We start from the raw sequence: 18,078 nt of genomic DNA, 5'->3' as shown, positions 1-18,078 counted from the left end.
AGATGAGCATGTTTCTCTTTTTGCATCTTTTTATGTGTCTTCTCTGGCCTCAATAAGAACGTTTCGAAGTGGCAACAACATGCTAGCTGGTCACACACACAGGCCTGTTTCTAATGAACGGAAAGTGAGCCCCACAGTACCACAGCAGATGTCCCATAGGGCAACGTGAACACTCACCCCCCTCTACGGTATGCCCTGCTCCCGATGAAGTGCTCTCTTTACACACACACACGCGCGCACACACGCACCCACTTCCACCAACCCCCATGCCCATTATTTTTTCCCCCATTCTCACAACCCTCTCCTCCAAGTGGATGGAACTGATGAGTGTTCATGTGAATGAATACATGTGTAAGTGGTCTAATGGAGCCTAAGCTCCTACACAAGTACAAAGACAAACAGACAGGAGAGAGAGAGAGAGAGAGAGAGAGAGAGAGAGAGAGAGAGAGAGAGAGAGAGAGAGAGAGAGAGGGAGAGAGAGAGAGAGAGAGAGAGAGAGAGAGTGAGAGAGAGAGAGGAGAGAGAGAGAGAGAGAGAGAGAGAGGAGAGAGGAGAGAGAGAGAGAGAGAGAGAGAGAGAGAAAAGAGGGTCAGGCTTGTCGTGTCAAGCGGATTGGTAAAGGCCACATTGGCGTGAGGTCGTGAAGCTTTGAGTAAAGCAGCTTGTCCTGGCAGGGATTGTATTTGCAGCCGCAACACACTAGCAGTACACTGACCAGACGAGAGAGAGAGGGAGAACAGAGAGGTCCATGCATGGGGTATTACAGCCCCTGCAGGCTTAATCCACATGGCCAGACAGCCTCCCTTATCCGGCCCTCGACAGGCTCCCAGTGTGAGGGAGAGCGTGTCCCTTACCCCTGCTGTTTTACACACCCTCTCACGCCTCCACACATGTTAAATCCACTCCACACACACGCACTTGTTATCTCACACAACTGCCATTGGCGCTACCTATACCACATAGCCCGGTGTAGTTTTGTTGGTCAACTTTTTCCCACTTCCTCAAAAGAGCTTACAGCACTTTTGACAGCGCCTTCTTCCCTAAAAGCGCCATACACACCTGAATCGTGACGTCTTTTAAATCCTTTCAAAAACGTTGTGTACTTTTTCAAGCGGGACTTGTATTTCACGATTGATAGCCTTACTCTTTTTCAGGAATTCTGGAAGTTCCCATTTCATTTTCAAAAGGTACTGGATGTGTGACACACTTGGAAATACACCCCTAATCCCAGTTCCGTACTAGAGTAGATACACACATACTCACACATACTCAGTGCTGACCTGTAAACACACACACACAAACCCACACTTCACGTCACATGAAAAGCATGCTACTTCCTGCTACGCTCTTTTCTCTTCATATTTATCGAAACCCTCTTCTCCAGGACTTTCCAGGAGACTGTCCTACTGCTAGATCTTACTGTATATCATAGAGTAGAACAAGACAGATTTTTCTGTCTAGAATCTCTCTGTGGACCGAACATCTCTCTCCTATAATGAACACTGAGGTGAATGGCAGTATGTGGTAGGGGTTGGGGATCTTGAATGGGCTGAGGTTGAACCTACAGAGTGGGTTGTCTGTGTGGTGTCAGTCATGGTATTAAACTGTGGACGTTTTTGTTAGACCGAAACAGTGTTATTACTGTAGTAGATATTTTCCAACAAGAGGGTTGTCTTTACAGTGGCTGTGTGATTGATTGACATGTTCTCAGTTTACCACAAGAGGGGGGTAGCTAAGTTCCTGTCTTTCTGCTGAAGTGGACACAGCAGCACAGACCCACAAGACAAGAACACATCACCCTCGTTTACCACTGGTGTAATCAAGTGGCGTTTTATCATACTGCTCATTCATTAGTATTCATTTATAGCAATACATGTATGTGTTTATAAATCTGTTTTGCTTAAAATAATTAAAGGACTGGTAATTTATCTGAATCAGGTCTACTGACATGCGTACAGATGAACATTTGAAAACAAAGGAGATGAAATAGAATAAAACTAGTCACTCCAAGGATAGCAAGTATTGCTTTTGGAATGATCTTGTAGGAGTTGGAATCTTACTGAACTCCCATTCTAAAGATCGACTGCTGTTCTCAGATAAACTGGATAGACACAATATTAGCACTTCTACTAATATCATCTAATAATAATGATTATATAATAATAATAATTATATTCTCAGTCCTGGGAAAATATAAAATAAGAGTACAGAAAGAAATGCTAAAATTAGGACTGTCCATTGTTTTAAATATTTTGTCTGTGTTGTCAACGATGTAGTCTGATTCTTTGACCACTGGTAAAACTAACACTCATTGTTAGTAATGTTTCCCCTAAATGGCCAAATAATGATAATCAAATGTTCTGATGTCAGTGAGATTGGAGTGGGGTTGATTGCTGATGGATCAGCGTGCGTGTTTCATGTTGCCTCATTTCCTGACTCTGCCCAAAGACAGAGGGGAGATAGGGGGACACCGAGTGAGTGAGAGTGGTCTATAGGAAGACGGAAGAGAGCGAGAGAGAGGGAGACAGTCACAGAGGGGGAGGCTGTATCCTGATACCAAGACACGGAAAAGCAGGGGAGGGAAAGAGAAAAAAGAGCTGGCAGAGACAGGGAAGGGAGAGAGGGGGAGAGAACAGGGGAATAACACTTAGAAACAAATAGGCGTTGGGGAGGAAAGAAAAGAATCCAGTGTTGAACATCCCCGTTCTGTGTCTCACGCTGTCACATCGGATTGGGACTCCAACCGATCAACACCGCGTCTACCCCCAGACCCCATGGGTTAACAGGTATGTCTGCCAGCTCTTTTCAGTTCATTCTGTTTAAGGCGACCAGATCCTATTGATTAGAAAATCTCGTTCAAGACATGTTTGCTGTTGTATCGCTGTCACAATGTTTCGATATTCTTTCCAATGTTGATGTAATGTTCATAATAGTTTTCGGCCAGATATAATGATAAACGCGTTTGATGATTTGAGTGCTAACACGAAGCATGAAACAATACACATCTGAATTTATGCCATTCAAATTCGCATTAGGATTTACAGTTCGCTGTTGATTTGGTTCGTCGAGAACATGTCAGGCAGAGCAACAAGTGTGTTTTGACAGCTAACCAGTGTGTTCGGGCGACAGTCTGAAGCACGCCTACCTGTTTCATGCTGTCGAGTCTGATACAGTACGTGACAAGCCAGATGTCTAGTAGCCTACATGAATGTTTCCGTCTAGTTGAAATAGTGCGGTGTTGATGTTACTCCACTGATGTAAGGATTATTTTACACTTGGACCTATTATAATTGTTAAAAGAAATAAAGGTAGGCTGTACTATTGTTTTTTACGAATAGGGTATCTTTTTCTTGACAATTATATCAACAAAACTGTAAAATGTTCACTATAAACTTGATTAATTCCTTAAAAGTTTTATATGATATGGTTAGCCATCAGAACTGCCAAGCACAAATCTGGCACATATCGTGATGCCCCGAAGTCCTCTGTTCTCTTCCGTTGTTTAGGGGTATTTAAAATGAAACGCTCGGTGCTTGGAAGGCAAGGGCTTAACCCCCCCTTCTTCTCCCCTCGGTTAACCTCCAAAAGGGGGGATTTCTCCAGCTGGAAATTTCTTGCTGCGTCAACACCCAACCCCAGAGTACCAGACAAGAGACAGGGGGATTTTGTTTTCCAGATTCCGTGGGTTTTGGGCAATTTTTTAAATCTTTTCACTCAGTGCTGATATGAATCTGATACGTCCCCTTCTGCGCTTCTTCGGAGTTGAGAAAGTGTGGCGTCAAGTGTTTTCGCTTTAGTGGCGAATGAAGCTTGTAATGTGAAGCGTGGTGATAGAGCGTCTTTTGGTTATTATATGTGAGTCTAGTGTCCTGTGTCTGCTCCTTCAAACTGGTCAGTTCCGTCTTCCTCCATTTTCTACCAGCTCAGAACATGAAAGGGGAACAACCCCACTTATTCAAGCTCAACATAATGGTTTGGCGCAACGTGCGGCAGGTACTACGTTAAGAACGCACTGAGAATTAAAACGCGACAAGCTAGGGCATTACTTTTCTTCTCCCTGTCCTGTGCTTTTTATGTGCACCACATACAATTCTATAACATCTTAGTCATTTTGATCGTTGTTGAAATATGAGATCGAGATTCTATTCAGTTAAAATACTTACGCTATGTAGTTTTTTTTGTTTGTTTTTGTGCACATTGGCATTTGCCCTCCTTTTATTAAATACATTGTCATTCTAATGTTAATTCAAATACATAAATGATGTGAAACTATAAAATGACGATAAGGTTACAGTAGCTCATTCATGCTTTAACAGGTTTAAGATATGACTATAACCCTAAACTTAAGCTAGTATTGTGATCCTCTGATATTTAATGAAAGCATTATTATTTTGGCCATTGCATGTTTTCCTTTCTTTATTATCAGTTCCTTATGTGTGTGTGTGTATTGGGTGAGTGTTCTGTTTCAAAAAGTTTATGATGTGCAGGTCATGACATGAATTTCATGACAGTTTGAGAAATTAATTTCTGAGTTTAAAAGTCACTTTCTAATGACATGTAACATAATTCCTCATTGGCATGTCACCAACCTAAGACAATTACATTATTAAAGAGGCCAGTTAAGCGGCTAAGATGAATGAAAGGATTTGTCCTAAAACGGACAATCCAATAGTTTGATTGTTTGGTGTTGTAAGTAGGTCTAATGGTCTGGTGGTAGACAGGTGGAGGCTGATGCGGAAGCAGAGCTGATGCTGGAACAGGACTGACTAAGGATGATAAGTCTGGATATTTGAAGTTGTTTTAAGTTAAGCCTCTGAAAGGCCTCAATGCAATCAATTGATCTAGATGGAAGGTTGGGGAAGAGACTGGTGCTGAGACTGGGGCCAAGGCTGGGGTTTCTGTTGTGGCTGGGGCTGTGGTTGGGGCTGGTACTGAGACTGACTGGGGCCAGGACTGGGGTTGGGGGTTGGGGCTAGGGAAGTCCTGGGCTGTGCTGGGACTGACTGACTGACTGCCTGGTTCCCCTGCTGGCTATGTTGTGTCAACATGAGGCTGGGGGATGTATACGTGTGTTTCAACCCCTTCTGAATGTGCGTGTATTGCAGGGGTGAGTACCACTGTGCGGGAGAGGGAGAGAAGAAGGGGGGTGGGGAGGACACAGGTGTAGTCCAACTGATAAAACGAAAGAGAGAGGAAGTCTCAATGGCTTCCTATCTTTACTTTATCTATACAGGTGTTGGTCACTGACGTGTGTTCGGATAACCTTTCAGGTGTAGTTGATAGAAAGTGTGTTGAGGGTGGTGTTTTGTTAGTGTCAATATTGGACCAGAGATGAGAGACTGGGGAAGGTACTAGTTTGACAGGAATTGGGAAGGGGGGGTTGGAGTAAAAAGGGGAGAATGCCAGTTGTAAGAGGGGGAAGTGGGGTGTTGGGAAGCGGACACGACACGGATCTGCTCTGCTCTGTGTGTTTGTGTGGGTGGCTGGAGTGCTCTGTTCTCATGGCTGAAGGCACTACTCCCAGGTTGTGGGCTGACTTGTGTGGTAACAGGTTATGAGGCTTTCGTTGCTAAAACACAGGGGGGCCACTAACACTGCCCCCTCATACTGTGTGTGTGTCTGTGTGTGTGTGAGAGAGAGAGAGAGAGAGAGAGAGAGAGAGGGAGGGAGAGAGAGACAAAGAGAGAGAGAGAAAGAGAGAGAGGGGGGGAGGGAGATGGTAGAAATGTATTATATATATTATAATACATATATATTATAATAGACATATTTCCTGAAAACACATCAGTCAATACAATGTGAAAATGAACTCAGTGTCTCTTCTGCCCTGTTACTATTCTCTTTAGTACTTCCCATCCTGACCCCACTTTTCTGCCTTCGCCAGGTTCCTGATCCCCTCGGAGCTCCCTTGTTAATGGGAACACCTGTTTGGGTAACACACTACAAAATGAGACGTTTACACTGGTGTGTACACATATCCCATTACACCCTATGTTTCTGTGGCCCCCTGGCAGCCCTTGGTGTGTGAAGATGATCATTCACACATCTGATTCATGTCACGGCACTTCACCCTGCCCCCCATCACCAATAACAGAGGCACACTCGAGCAAAAAAACACACACACACACACACACCTTGAGCTGTTTTGAATATAGGTAACCCTAGTTCCCCTGGGGGCTGTGTGTTTAGGAGGGGGATGTGAGTGTGTGTCTGCCAGCTGTACTCCTAGAACCCTATCTGGCATGCTTATCCCCCCCACCTGAGAGATTAGTGAGATGAGGTTAACTAGACACCCCCATCCCCTGTCCCCAACACACAGCCACCCACCACGGTTATCCTGCATTCACTTCTGACCTGTGTGTGCACAAGGGTCTTTACGTTCGACCCCTGCACTCTGTGTGTGTGTGTGTGGGGGGGGGGGGGGGGGGGGGGGGAGGGTGGAGCGAGCAGGTGGACAAGACAAAGCTTTTGAATGGAGATACGGGGTATCTGTGCTGTGCTTTGTGTCTGTTTGTGTCTATCAGTACTCACTTGCTGTTGTAAGAAGGGTGGTTGTAGTATACAGGAAGCATGAATACTGTTTACATGCAAAACATCTCTGTTCTGTATACAAATGCACACACACTCACACCAAAGATAAAATGTCCACGCCACATGCATTCTACTCCCCGATATTCAGTTGATATTCAATATCTTTTTATACTACTCTTGGTTTAAGGTGTTTTTCTCGTCCTCTAATTAAATGCAAAAACACTATTATAGATTAACAGGTCAAGAGTGAGCACATCAACAGTGGCAGGTATGCATGGCTCCTGTAGGCTCCATGTCTATACTGTGTGTTTAAGGTGGCTATATTGCACAGCGATTATTTTATTGTAGAGATGATACTGCAGAGAATACTGCATGAGCATTTGATGAGAAATTGAGTGCCTTTGAGCAAATGCATCTTTAGAAACAGTCAACTAGCCTTCAGGCTTTGGCAGACACGATATTTCCATATCAAAGCTCAGGTGTGGTAGGTAGTGAGAGACTGAGACACACGCACACACACACACAAACACACACACCCCATGAAATGTCCACCCTGCATGCATCGTACTACACAATACTCTTTCTCCTTCTTTACATGGCACAGTTTAGTCTGTCTGTGTCAATGCTGTCTCTCTCAATCTAAACTCATCTCTAGAAAAACACACAGAGAACGGCTTGGAAGGACTCAAGCAAAACTAACACCTTTCTTCTCCACCAAACCACAGTGAACCTGGCTGGAGTACCAACACCTCACTAATACCAACCTCATACATTCTGGCAAGAGCAGAATATATCACTCTGTGTTCAGCATGGCAGGGCTCAGACTTTCTGCCTCAGGCTTTGCTGTAAAATATAGTGCTTTTAGTTTGAACACTTCATTTAGGATGCATTCATTTTACAACATTTCTCGCCAGTTGAGATGCAGTTGACACCAACCAATGGTATAGGCCCTGACCCTGGCACTGAAGTATACCTAATGGACAGATGTCTTAAATGTAAAAGTGTGCCTGTATGTGTGTGTGTTTGTGTGTGTGTGTGTGTGTGCGTGTGTGTGGATGTATGCACGTGTGTATGTGATGTCTCCCCTGCATTAGCTGGCTATGGAGAGGTTTGTAATACAGCCATGGGTTCAGGTTAGAGTGCTAAAGTGCTGCTAACAAGGCCTGTTTAACATTCTCTCCCCTGCTCGGCATACAATTATTCCACTTCGCTGCCATTAACATGTACAGTAGGCTCCCGCTTTTAATTGGTCTGATTCTAGTAATGCCAGATCAACTTGGATTTGTTAATTAGTTTTCCCTTAAAAGTGCCATCAGGATATGAAATATTCATTGATGTAAGGTGCTGTGAGGACTGTGGGTGGTATTAGTGAAAAATTAGTGAGATGGATACTCAAATGCAATGTGAGAAATAGTTTGAACCAACATTGGCCCATTATAAGTTGGTTATTCACAATTTGTATGAGCAGTTATCACAACAAATGAAGTCTCTCCTGCTATCAGGACTGTTTCATCTCCTCACCTTGTCCTCTCTCCTGCCTCTCCACTTGTCATCTCCTGTTGCCTTGGTGCTCCACCCCTCCCCCACATCCACCTCTCCTATCCTTCATCTTGTTTAATCACCTCCCCCTCCCCCTTCCCAATTGCTTTCCTTCTTCACCCTCTACCCTCACCCCAACTCCCACCGTAATCCTGCCCCTCATCTCTCCATCCTCACTTTCTATGACCTCTGTCCTCTCTATCTCCACTCCTCCCTTTTTTCTCTCTCCTCTCAATATCCACCCTAACTCCACTTTTCCACCCCTCTAACGTACCTCCTTCTACATCTCTTCCTCCTTCTCGTCTTCCTCCTCCTCCTGCTCCTCCTCCTCCTGCTCCTCCTCCACCCCTCCACTTCTCTAAGTGGGCCAGGTGCCTCCTGTGGCTTTCCCTACTCCCTTTCTCATTTTTACCCTTCCTCTGCTCCCTTTCTCATTTTTACCCTTCCTCTGCTCCCTTTCTCATTTCTTAGAACTGGCACCAATGTCATCCTCATATTCCCCTCTGTGTCAGTGGACTCAGTCGGAAGCTACACAATCATCTCCTTAACTGCCCTTACTCTCAGTCACCAGGTGGTGCTGAGTTAGAGGTGAACCCGGGTCACCATAGTTGTCCATGGCACATTTTCCTCTTAAGGTAAATATTTCTATCAAACACTGTATCCTTTGTTCTCACTGCTTTAGTTCCTCCATTTGTGTGTGTGAACGTGTGCGTGTGTTTAGAAAGCGTGTTCAGGTGCAGACCCATCCATACAGAAGTGAGTAGAGTTCATATCCCCTTTCTGGTGGTGACCCCCAGAGCCTCTCGCCAGCTCTGCCGGCCAGAGAGACGGAAGCCTCTTTGTCATCTGACGTGTTGTTCCCTCAGCTCTCTGTGAATGATTTGGGCTAGTTGGCAACACTCACCTCACGCTATTCTCCTCTATTAACTTTTCCTTCGCTACTTCTATTGTGTTCTTCTCCACTTTTTATTGTCCATGTCTTGTTTTTCAAAGGTTTTGTCTCTTCTCACCTTTCTCTCCTTCCACCCCCCCCCCCACCTCTCTCTCCTTGTTTTGGTGCTTGTGGTGTGTCATGGCTGATGCTTAGTGCTGGCTCGGCACTTGGTGTTGGTCAGACACCTGATACTGCCACTGCTTCAGACTTTCGGAATGTGTGACTTCTTTAAATGTAGGTTTCCAAGGTGGGCGTTGTCTTTAGCGACTGCGACCATGATCACAAGAGTTACACAGTGGGCCTTTGTCTTTAGGGGATGGCACAAGTCTTTCTCTCTCTCTCTCTCTCTCTCTCTCTCTCTCTCTCTCTCTCTCTCTCTCTCTTTCTCTCTCTGTGGTCTCTCTTTCCTCTCTCTTCTCTCTCCTCTCTTTTTTATATCACAGTCCTTTTTTCCCCCTTGTCTCCCCTTGTCTCTCTGTCCCTCTCTGCTCTTTCTCACCATTCTCTCTCTCTTCTCTCTCTCTTCTCTCTCTCTTCTCTCTGTCCCTTTCTTTCACTGGGCTCAGTGCTCCAGTAGTTAGCTCCACAGTTTGTTTCCATCCTAATAGAAAACAAGGGACCACGTCTCCACAGGCCCCTTAGCAATGAAAGCCATTCATGTTAGTCAGCAGGTGACAATCAGACGTCAAACCACTTTGGTGAATGCACACTGAGACGAGAGAGAGAGAGAGAGAGAGAGAGAGAGAGAGAGAGAGAGAGAGAGAGAGAGAGAGAGAGAGAGAGAGAGAGAGCAGATTGTCAGGAGAGAAGACAGGAGAAAAGAGTAGAAAGGTGAAACATTTGTCTGGTGGACCATCTCACTTCATCAATCACCTTGGACATGATGGCTCTCAACCAAAAACTGTGCTCTTTGGAAAAAACACAGGTATTCACCTAACATTCAGGTACCTTCAGATGACAGCCAAACTTCAGGGTGTTTTTGGAAACTGTACCGAAATGTCTATGAAGTGTGTACTTTGTGTTGCACACACATAGCTGTTATGAAATGTGTTTTTGCAGAAGTACAGTATAGATTTAGTATCTATTTCAGAGTCCTCCTCTTAAGCTCTCTGACACCAAACAGCTACATTATGAGAAACCAATTGAAGCAGGTGATCGATCTCTATGGTAACATTGGTAAAGTCCTTCAAAGCAATTAAGCTCTATCTCTCATACGTTAACTCACTCGCTCACACTCACTCACTCACTCACTCACTCACTCTCCTTCCCTTTCTCCCTCCCTCTCTCTTTCCCCTTCTCTCTCATGCTCTCTCTCTCACCCTCTCTCTTGCACTCTCTTTCTGTCTCCTTTTCGACTCCAAAAGGTGTGAGACTCCCTATATTTAGCTACTCCTGAATTTTTTCTTCCTTTATCTTCCCTTCTTTTTTCTCCCTGTTGAAGGACAGAAGAACAGAAGCACTCCGACTCATCAGTTCATTGATCAAGTTAATGAAAGACTGCCGAGTCCAAACCAGACGGCAACATGCATCATAAAACCTGCTGCTAGGTCATTGTATAAACACCTCAACTGAATTTAGGCTAACTGAGGTTACACCAGTCATGTGACTCACCAGTTGTATATTTGTGTTCAGTTATTATTTTAATGGTTCCTCATACATACCACCCATTGCAAGTCTGAGGGAAATTGAATATTAGGCAAATGTAGGTTTTTGTGTGTGTTGTATGGAGTGTTGGTAAATTGGATTAAGTGGGAGTGCAGGGAGGGCAGTCAGTAATAATATTTGCAGAGGGGGAAGGAGGGTGTGGCGCTGCACTCGTGAGTACATGGCTAAGCTGTGGGTTTTTACTCCCTTCTTTGCGTAAGCTCGGTGTAAGCCACGGCCCAGTGTGGATTTCAGAAAGATGCCTCTGTTTGCTGTGTGACCGAGCGACAGTCACGCCAACACACACACATGCATGTACCCATGCATGCACACTTTAGATACCCGCCTTGGCAGCAGTGACTGGCCACCAGCAGTGAGTCACCATCAGTCACTCACTCTCACACCCTCACACACACAGTGTTTTAATGGTTTATAACTGACTTTTGGTCCACTTTGTCACAAAACGCCAAACCATTTACTACATTTATGTATTTTGAAACCTAGACGGATGTTTTGATGCTCAACCTCTAGGAGAAAGATCTTTCTGAAAGATTTGTATCTGTGCACCTGTCTGTATCTTGTGTTGACAGTTTTCAAGAGCATTGAGCAGCTTTGAATGTGTGTGTGCGTGCTTGTGTGTGTCTGTAATTCTGTCTCATTCCATCAGGCAAAGCCACATGGGTGACGTCGTGAGAGGTTGCTGTTTTATGGCGACACCTCTCATGATGTAAGATACAGGAGGAGTGAAAGAATGCACGCATGCACACACACACACAGTGTACACACACATCATGTACACACACACACATCATGCACACACACACACACCTAGTGTACACACACACACATCATGTACACACACATCACGTACACAGTAACCGGCAGTGAGAGCTCCAGGAAGGTGTTAAATGTGAGTCGTGTCCCAGGGAGTCATCATGATAGCCACTGTGCCATTTGGTACCGCTAAAAACGGACTCACTGTTCTTGGTGAAGACACCAGAAATGGAGTAAAACTGAAGTTGAAGGAAGAGGAGGAGGAGGAGTAGAGAGAGGTAGGAGGTTAGATGACGGGAGAGGGAGGTGGATGACCAACTAGAAGAAGAGAAGGGGAGTTTTGTTCTCAGATTAAAACATGGACCCATATCAGTGAATGAGTCTCAATGAAGATGATGACATTTTCTATGTGGGCTTGAGTCCAGACCACACATCATGATGTATATTGCAAATGTGCTCGCCCCACCTACACACCTACACACTTTGTCACCGGCATGACCAAATACAGATGCAGCTACTGCAGTAGGTGGTTCTCACTTCCCTAGCGCTGGTCAGCAATAGCGCCACTGCTACATGTAGCTTGTTTAACAGACAACCAGTGGGTAGTTTCAACATGACGTATCTTTCCAAGATTCATATTTTAAGGGCACTGAAACCTAGCCTGGCTCTGCCCTCCTACGTACTTCCGCTCAATTTTCATTTTGCTTCTGTACTAGGTCTGGGATTTCGGTGTATTAGTCGATTGTCAGAAACACATTTTTTGTAGGTCCAATCAGCGAACAGAGGCGCTGAGAACGATGACGTTGATGTCGTGCACTAGTTTGAGTTGTAGTTCAGTAATGGCGGCGGAGAAAGATGCAAGCGAAGCTATTCGGTCGGTTGTGGCAACGCTGCCGAATATCCATAAGTTAAAGCCGGAGCAGGAACAATCCTTGCTGAGTTTTGTTGGTGGCCTTGATGTTGTGGCCCTCCTCCCCACGGGGGAATTTGGGAAAAGTTTGATTTTCTAGCTACGGCAGCTAGCTCCGTTACAGTAGTGGTGAAGGCGTTGGCTAAGGCGAACGCTAGCGATTGGTTATGGCTGATCAGAGTGGCTCTGGGCAGATCCAATAGTTTAAACATCAACAGAGTACCCGCCTTCAAGGAAGTTAACGCTTGTACGCTCTGTACAAATGAAATGTACGAGGGTCTGGTTAGGACTAGGCTAACTGAAACCACCTCCCAGACAGGATTTGAATGGAAACTTGTGTTGTGATGAACAGGTGTAATAAACTATAGAATAAATACATAAACAGTGCAATTGTAGTGACATTTGATACATTTTTGTGTGTCGAAAGGCTTTAACATTGGAGTGACAGCTCACTGGTCATCCCCCAACACTCATATGGGCGCCACCCCTGTTTGGTTAAGCAGCCAATCCCAGCTGGTCTGTGTGTAGCATCAACACTTCTCAGACAAAAGACTCTCTGTTTGGTTATCTGTTCCCTTCCCCTCATCTCACCCTCCCTCCTTTCATCCTCTCCTCCCTTCCTCTCTCATTTATCGTTCTGTCCCCTCCCTTCACTCCGCTATCTACTACCCTTCTATTCTGTCCTCTCACCTCCCCCCCCCTCCTCCCTTCCCCCATTCCTTCATCTCCTCCCTTCCTTGTCTCCAACCCCCCGCCCCACCTCCCTCCCTCCCCCGTCCGGTTTGATTCTCCGACAGTGGTAATGAGATGGTTCATTATTTGCTTTTCACAGCTTTTAATAGAGAGAGAATTTAGGCTAAGCCCCGGGTCGTCAGCTAGGGAGTCACCATGGGAGACTTGACTGGCTGTAGGGCCTGGGGGACACACACTAGCCCAGAAACCACATAGAGGGGAGAGAGAGAGAAAGGAGAGGAAGAGATGGAGGGAGAGAAAGAAAGACGGAGAGGGAGAGAAGGAGGGAGAGAGAGAAGCAGATGGTTGGAGGGAAAGAGAAAGGGAGCGAAAGAGAAAAGTAGGAAAAAAGAAAGAAATGGAGGGAAAGAGTCTGAAAGAGACAGAGGGACGGAGTGGGGAGACGGGGACAGAAAGGGACAGAAGAGACAGGGAGGTGAAGGAAAACTCTACAGCGGGAAGAAGTTGAGGTGGGAGGTTGCACATTATCTAAACCCTCCCTCTTGTCCCCTTACCTACCATAAGGTCAAGTTAGGACAGCTCTGCTATGTTATACTGTACACTCACCTAACACACTTCTATCCTCATGTCACACCTATTTCTGTCACCCTCGGCTCATCCCAGCTGATCTCAGACGCGTGAATCAGGATTAGTTTACCAGAGGTCTGCTGTGGTCAAGGAATGGACAGAGATATATAAAGGGAGGGAGGGGGAAACAAGATGGGTAACCCAGACAGTCATGGGGAGACAGAAAACAGGACTAAACAGGGTTCAGCAGGTGCACTGAGGTGAGGAGAATGAGTGTGCTTGGGAGAGGTGACGAGGTAAAGTGAGGTTCAGGGAGGTTAGGTGGAGTAGACAAGACATTAAGTCTCTCTAAGCCTCCTGGATCCGCTCTGGCCCCCACCTAGTGTCCATTGAGGTTGTCCTCTCCCCTTCACATTCAGGTCAGAGACAGGGAGGGAGACAGGGAGGGAGACAGGGAGGGAGACACGGAGACAGGGAGGGAGGGAGACAGGGAGGGAGACAGGGAGGGAGACAGGGAGGGAGGCTACAGGAACAGAAAATAGGTCTTCCAGAGTCTCACTCAGTCAACAGAGGAAGGAAAAAAACCCTATTCAACATTTAGAGTTCACTCTTTTTTTCTTTTGAGTTCCATGCCTTTCTGTATTTGTGTGTGCAAGAGAGAGTAATGACGTGCATAAACAGGAACAAAGAGAGAGAGAGAGAGATAGAGATAGAAAAAGACTGAAGAAGACAGAGAGTATTTTTGTCCCGTGCTTGTTGTGTTGACAGGCAGCCACCCTGGCTGTGCCGTACGTGTGCCAACTCCGTGGGATTGGGGATTAAGTCCAGGATAATGGGCCCTGATGCCCAGCTGAGTGGAAGGAAAGCTGTTTAAAAAATACTGGCTGCCCCGGAGTCAAAGTGATGCAAGCACAACTTCTCTCTGAAGGTCCTTCTATAGCACTTCTCCCTCTGTCTCTCTCTCTGTCTCCATCTCTTTCTTCTTCCCTCTCTCTTTCCTACGCTCCATATTTGTGTCCCCATATCCTCTCAGGTCAAGATGGTGTCCTCCTTGCTTGGAGCGACAGAACGTATAAAGAGGAGAGGAAGGCTGAGGCCCATTCTCTCACTCCATCACATCTCTCTGTCTCTTGTTCTTAGTTGTTTGGTTTAGGCCCAAAGTCCCTTTGTTGTGACACGATCAGGACAAATTTTGTGTATGTGTTTGATGGGATGGCGCTAGGGCTAGGTGTGTGTTTGTGATTTGTGTTTGTGTGTGATCAGAGAAGGGGTTGTGGAGTGGGGGTTGTGGCTTTAGGAGGGTAGTCACTTCTCATTTGGCCTCACAAGGGTGACAAGGACTTAAAACTGTGGTGGCACGCTTTACTGAACCCTGAGTGCCAAACGGCCCTGACCACATACACACAAACACACACATAGAGACATACACACACTGTTTGCATGCCTTTCTGAAGATATCTCTTTTGTCCTTTAGTAAAGAAAAAAAATTGAAAATTATAACATTTTGGTTTAACTATTCCTCTAAAAGAAAGTTTTAGCATCTGTGGCCTTGCGTGTCTATTGGTACATTCTTTCTCATTCTCTTTGCCTCTCTTTCTTTCTTTCTTTCTTTTTTTCTCTCTCTCTCTCTCTCTCTCTCTCTCTCTCTCTTTCTCTCTCTCTATCTGTATCCACCCCGCTTGTTACATGAACGTGGATATATTATTCATTTTGATAGGACCATTCTCCTCCTCTCAAACCACCACAGCAGGTATCAGCAACACTACAGCAGAGCACACTGTACCTGGGGGTTCTCTACATGGTTGGTATTCATGTGTTCATTAGCTAGGCTGGAGGTACAGGTCAGGGCAGTAATATTGTGTTTTGGGTGGGAATGGTATGTTGGGGGGTAAGAATATTGACATTGTTCCTTTGGAGCTCAGGGTCCATGACTGCGGGGGATGGGGGTGTGTTTAAATTAAATCAGCCAATTAGACAAACGACCCAAACGAGTTCAGAGGTCAAATGGATGGGTACTCCATTAAAGTTATTTTTTTCCCTCCGTCAAACTCTCTCTCTCTCTGGGCCTACTGAAGCGGCAAATCTGATTAGTGTTCCCTCTTTCTCTTCTTTATTTGCTTTCTCTCTCTCTCTCTCTCTCTCTCTCTCTCTCTCTCTCTCTCTCTCTCTCTCTCTCTCTCTCTCTCTCTCTCTCTCTCTCTCTCTCTCTCTCTCTCTCTCACCCGTTCTATTTCATATTCCTTTTTTCCCTTAGCATCTCATTGTTTAAATTGTCTTTCAATTTAAAGCATTGTTTCACAACCCCCTTAACACACACACACATTCACACTCCCTGGGATCTCAGTGACTTTACACACTGTGTCCCCTAGAGCCACTCATCATTGTGTGTAACAGTGTGAGGTGGAGGGTGAGATAGTAACAGAGATAATCAATATCCACTCTACCATCCCCTGGCTCCTGGGAGGAAGCTGGCATGTACGCGCATGTAGGTGACAGTAGAGTATGATCCAGTAATTCAGGTCACACACTGGAACTCAGCACTGCTATGGTGTTTGGGTTTTCCTGTAGCTGTCTTTAGGAAGACAGGAAGAGAGGTCTTTTTTGTAGCAGGCAGATACACTTCTTTTTGCTCTAAAATGTTCAAAGGGTCAAATAGCCAATCTTATGCAGCTTTTTGAAGATAAATGTTCTTGGCTTTTGGTGAAAAAATAAGATGAAGGGAGGTGACAGAAAGAAAGAAGGGAGAGAAGTAGAAGGGCATCATTGTGTATGTGTCCTTAAAAGCATGTCTTCTGAGGTGAGAGGTGACTCCGTTCAATACATCCATCAGTGAAAGAGAGAAAAGGAGGAATATCTCAAGGTTGGACTCTCAATAGAGTCTCAACCACTGTGTGAGAGGAGGAACAAACTGAGTTGTGTCAAAAGCGGCCTTTTCAGGGACAACAAGTTTCTTCTCACTTTTTCCTCTTCCTCAACTTGCCTTCAGGAACAGCAGAGCCCGGTTAAAGGCTGCCAGGCAGCAGCACGTGGCAGAGATCCAGAACAGTTTTGGAGTGAAGGATCTCAGCACTGTCGCACGGACCCCCAGCCAGCCCCCCGTCAGTCAGGGAGGTGTGTTTGTCCAAGAGGACATGGGAGATACACAGGATTTATCTGATCTTACAAGCCATCAGGTTGAACACAGCTTTCCTAAACATGACCTGAAGTGTGCCGGCCCTCGAGCAAACGCTGCTGTCACCTCGGCCAATTGGAGCTGTCGTCTCCTGGGACAGCCAATGAGAGCTGACAGCCGTGGCGTTCCCAAAACAAATCACTGCTGCGTTTTTGTAACACTCTGTGTCCCCGCGATTTAGCCCTCGCTGAGACGAGAGCCGGAGCAGCGGCCACTAATATTCCAGCTAATGTGCTGTGTGTGTGTGTGTGGTTTTCCTTTGTTTCCGTCTACGTACACACACTAGTCTGCTGGATGGTGATCCACTTTGTCCTTTTAAATCCTCTCAGTCTCCTTTCTCACCCTCTCCCTCTATCCCGTCTTCTTCCCCTCTTATTCATTCCATTCCTGTAGATGTGTGTGTTTGAATGTTTGTGTGTGTGTGTGTGTGTGTGTGCAAATATGTTTCATCCAGTGTGAAGAAAACATATTTCAATGGGAAAAAAGTGGTAAAGAAATAGCATTCTGAAAGGAAATTTCCACGTCATCAAGACAGCTTTTTTTCCTTGCGCAGACACACATACACACAAATATGTACACACATACATTACATTTTATCACCATCATTATTACTTTCATAGACAGTATTTATTCAAGGCTTTTATTGGGATCTATACAGCACTGCTCGGTTTTTAGAAAGATGTCTCTACTAAAGGTATACAGTAGCTACACATTATTATGTTAAGGGGTGTCCATATACAGCATGGCAAGTATTCGTTGACATTATATGTCATTTTCGGGAAATTACAACCCCTTCACCTCCCTCCACCTCACGACCTCGCTCTCTCTCCCTTCTCCTTCAGACTGTGTGGAGGAGAGGCTAACGGACAGCTACCCAGATGAACAACAGGAAGGAGGACATGGAGATCTCGTCCCACTACCGGCAGCTCCTGCGGGAGCTCAACGAGCAGCGGCAACATGGCATCCTGTGTGACGCCTGCGTCATCGTCGATGGCAAGATCTTCAAGGCCCACAAGAACGTCCTCCTGGGCTCCTCACGCTACTTTAAGACCCTCTACTGCCAGGTGTGTGAGTGTGTGTGAGTGTATGTGTGTGCGTGTGTGTGGGTTGTGTGTGTGTGTGTGTGTGGAGGGGAGACTGGTTGACTACAAATACAGACTCTCTAGAAAGGCAGAATTAGCCCAGTGCAGCTTTTCAATTGATCTGTTTACCACAATCTCCTTGTCATGTTTCTGCTTTGCTAGTGCTATCCTGCTGCGGCTGGCCATTATATCCATATATCTATACTAATATGCAGCCCTTCATCCTCCTCTG

The 18,078-nt window shown here is 45.6% G+C and overlaps 1 protein-coding gene across 1 annotated transcript in view; it reads left to right on the top strand.

Moving 5' to 3' along the window:
• Window positions 1-2,642: 2,642 nt before the first annotated feature.
• Window positions 2,643-18,078, top strand: part of zbtb46 (zinc finger and BTB domain containing 46) — a 41,610-nt gene continuing 26,174 nt past the window's right edge. The window contains 2 exon segments of the mRNA XM_067240647.1: window positions 2,643-2,786; window positions 17,607-17,828. Coding sequence (XP_067096748.1) covers window positions 17,643-17,828 — 186 coding nt within the window. The 5' untranslated portion in view covers window positions 2,643-2,786; window positions 17,607-17,642.

The sequence above is a fragment of the Osmerus mordax genome, chromosome 7 (genome assembly GCF_038355195.1).
Source record: "Osmerus mordax isolate fOsmMor3 chromosome 7, fOsmMor3.pri, whole genome shotgun sequence".
Lineage (NCBI taxonomy): Eukaryota > Metazoa > Chordata > Actinopteri > Osmeriformes > Osmeridae > Osmerus > Osmerus mordax.
Note: the sequence above shows the minus strand (reverse complement) of the source record. Positions and strands in the feature narration are given on the sequence as shown.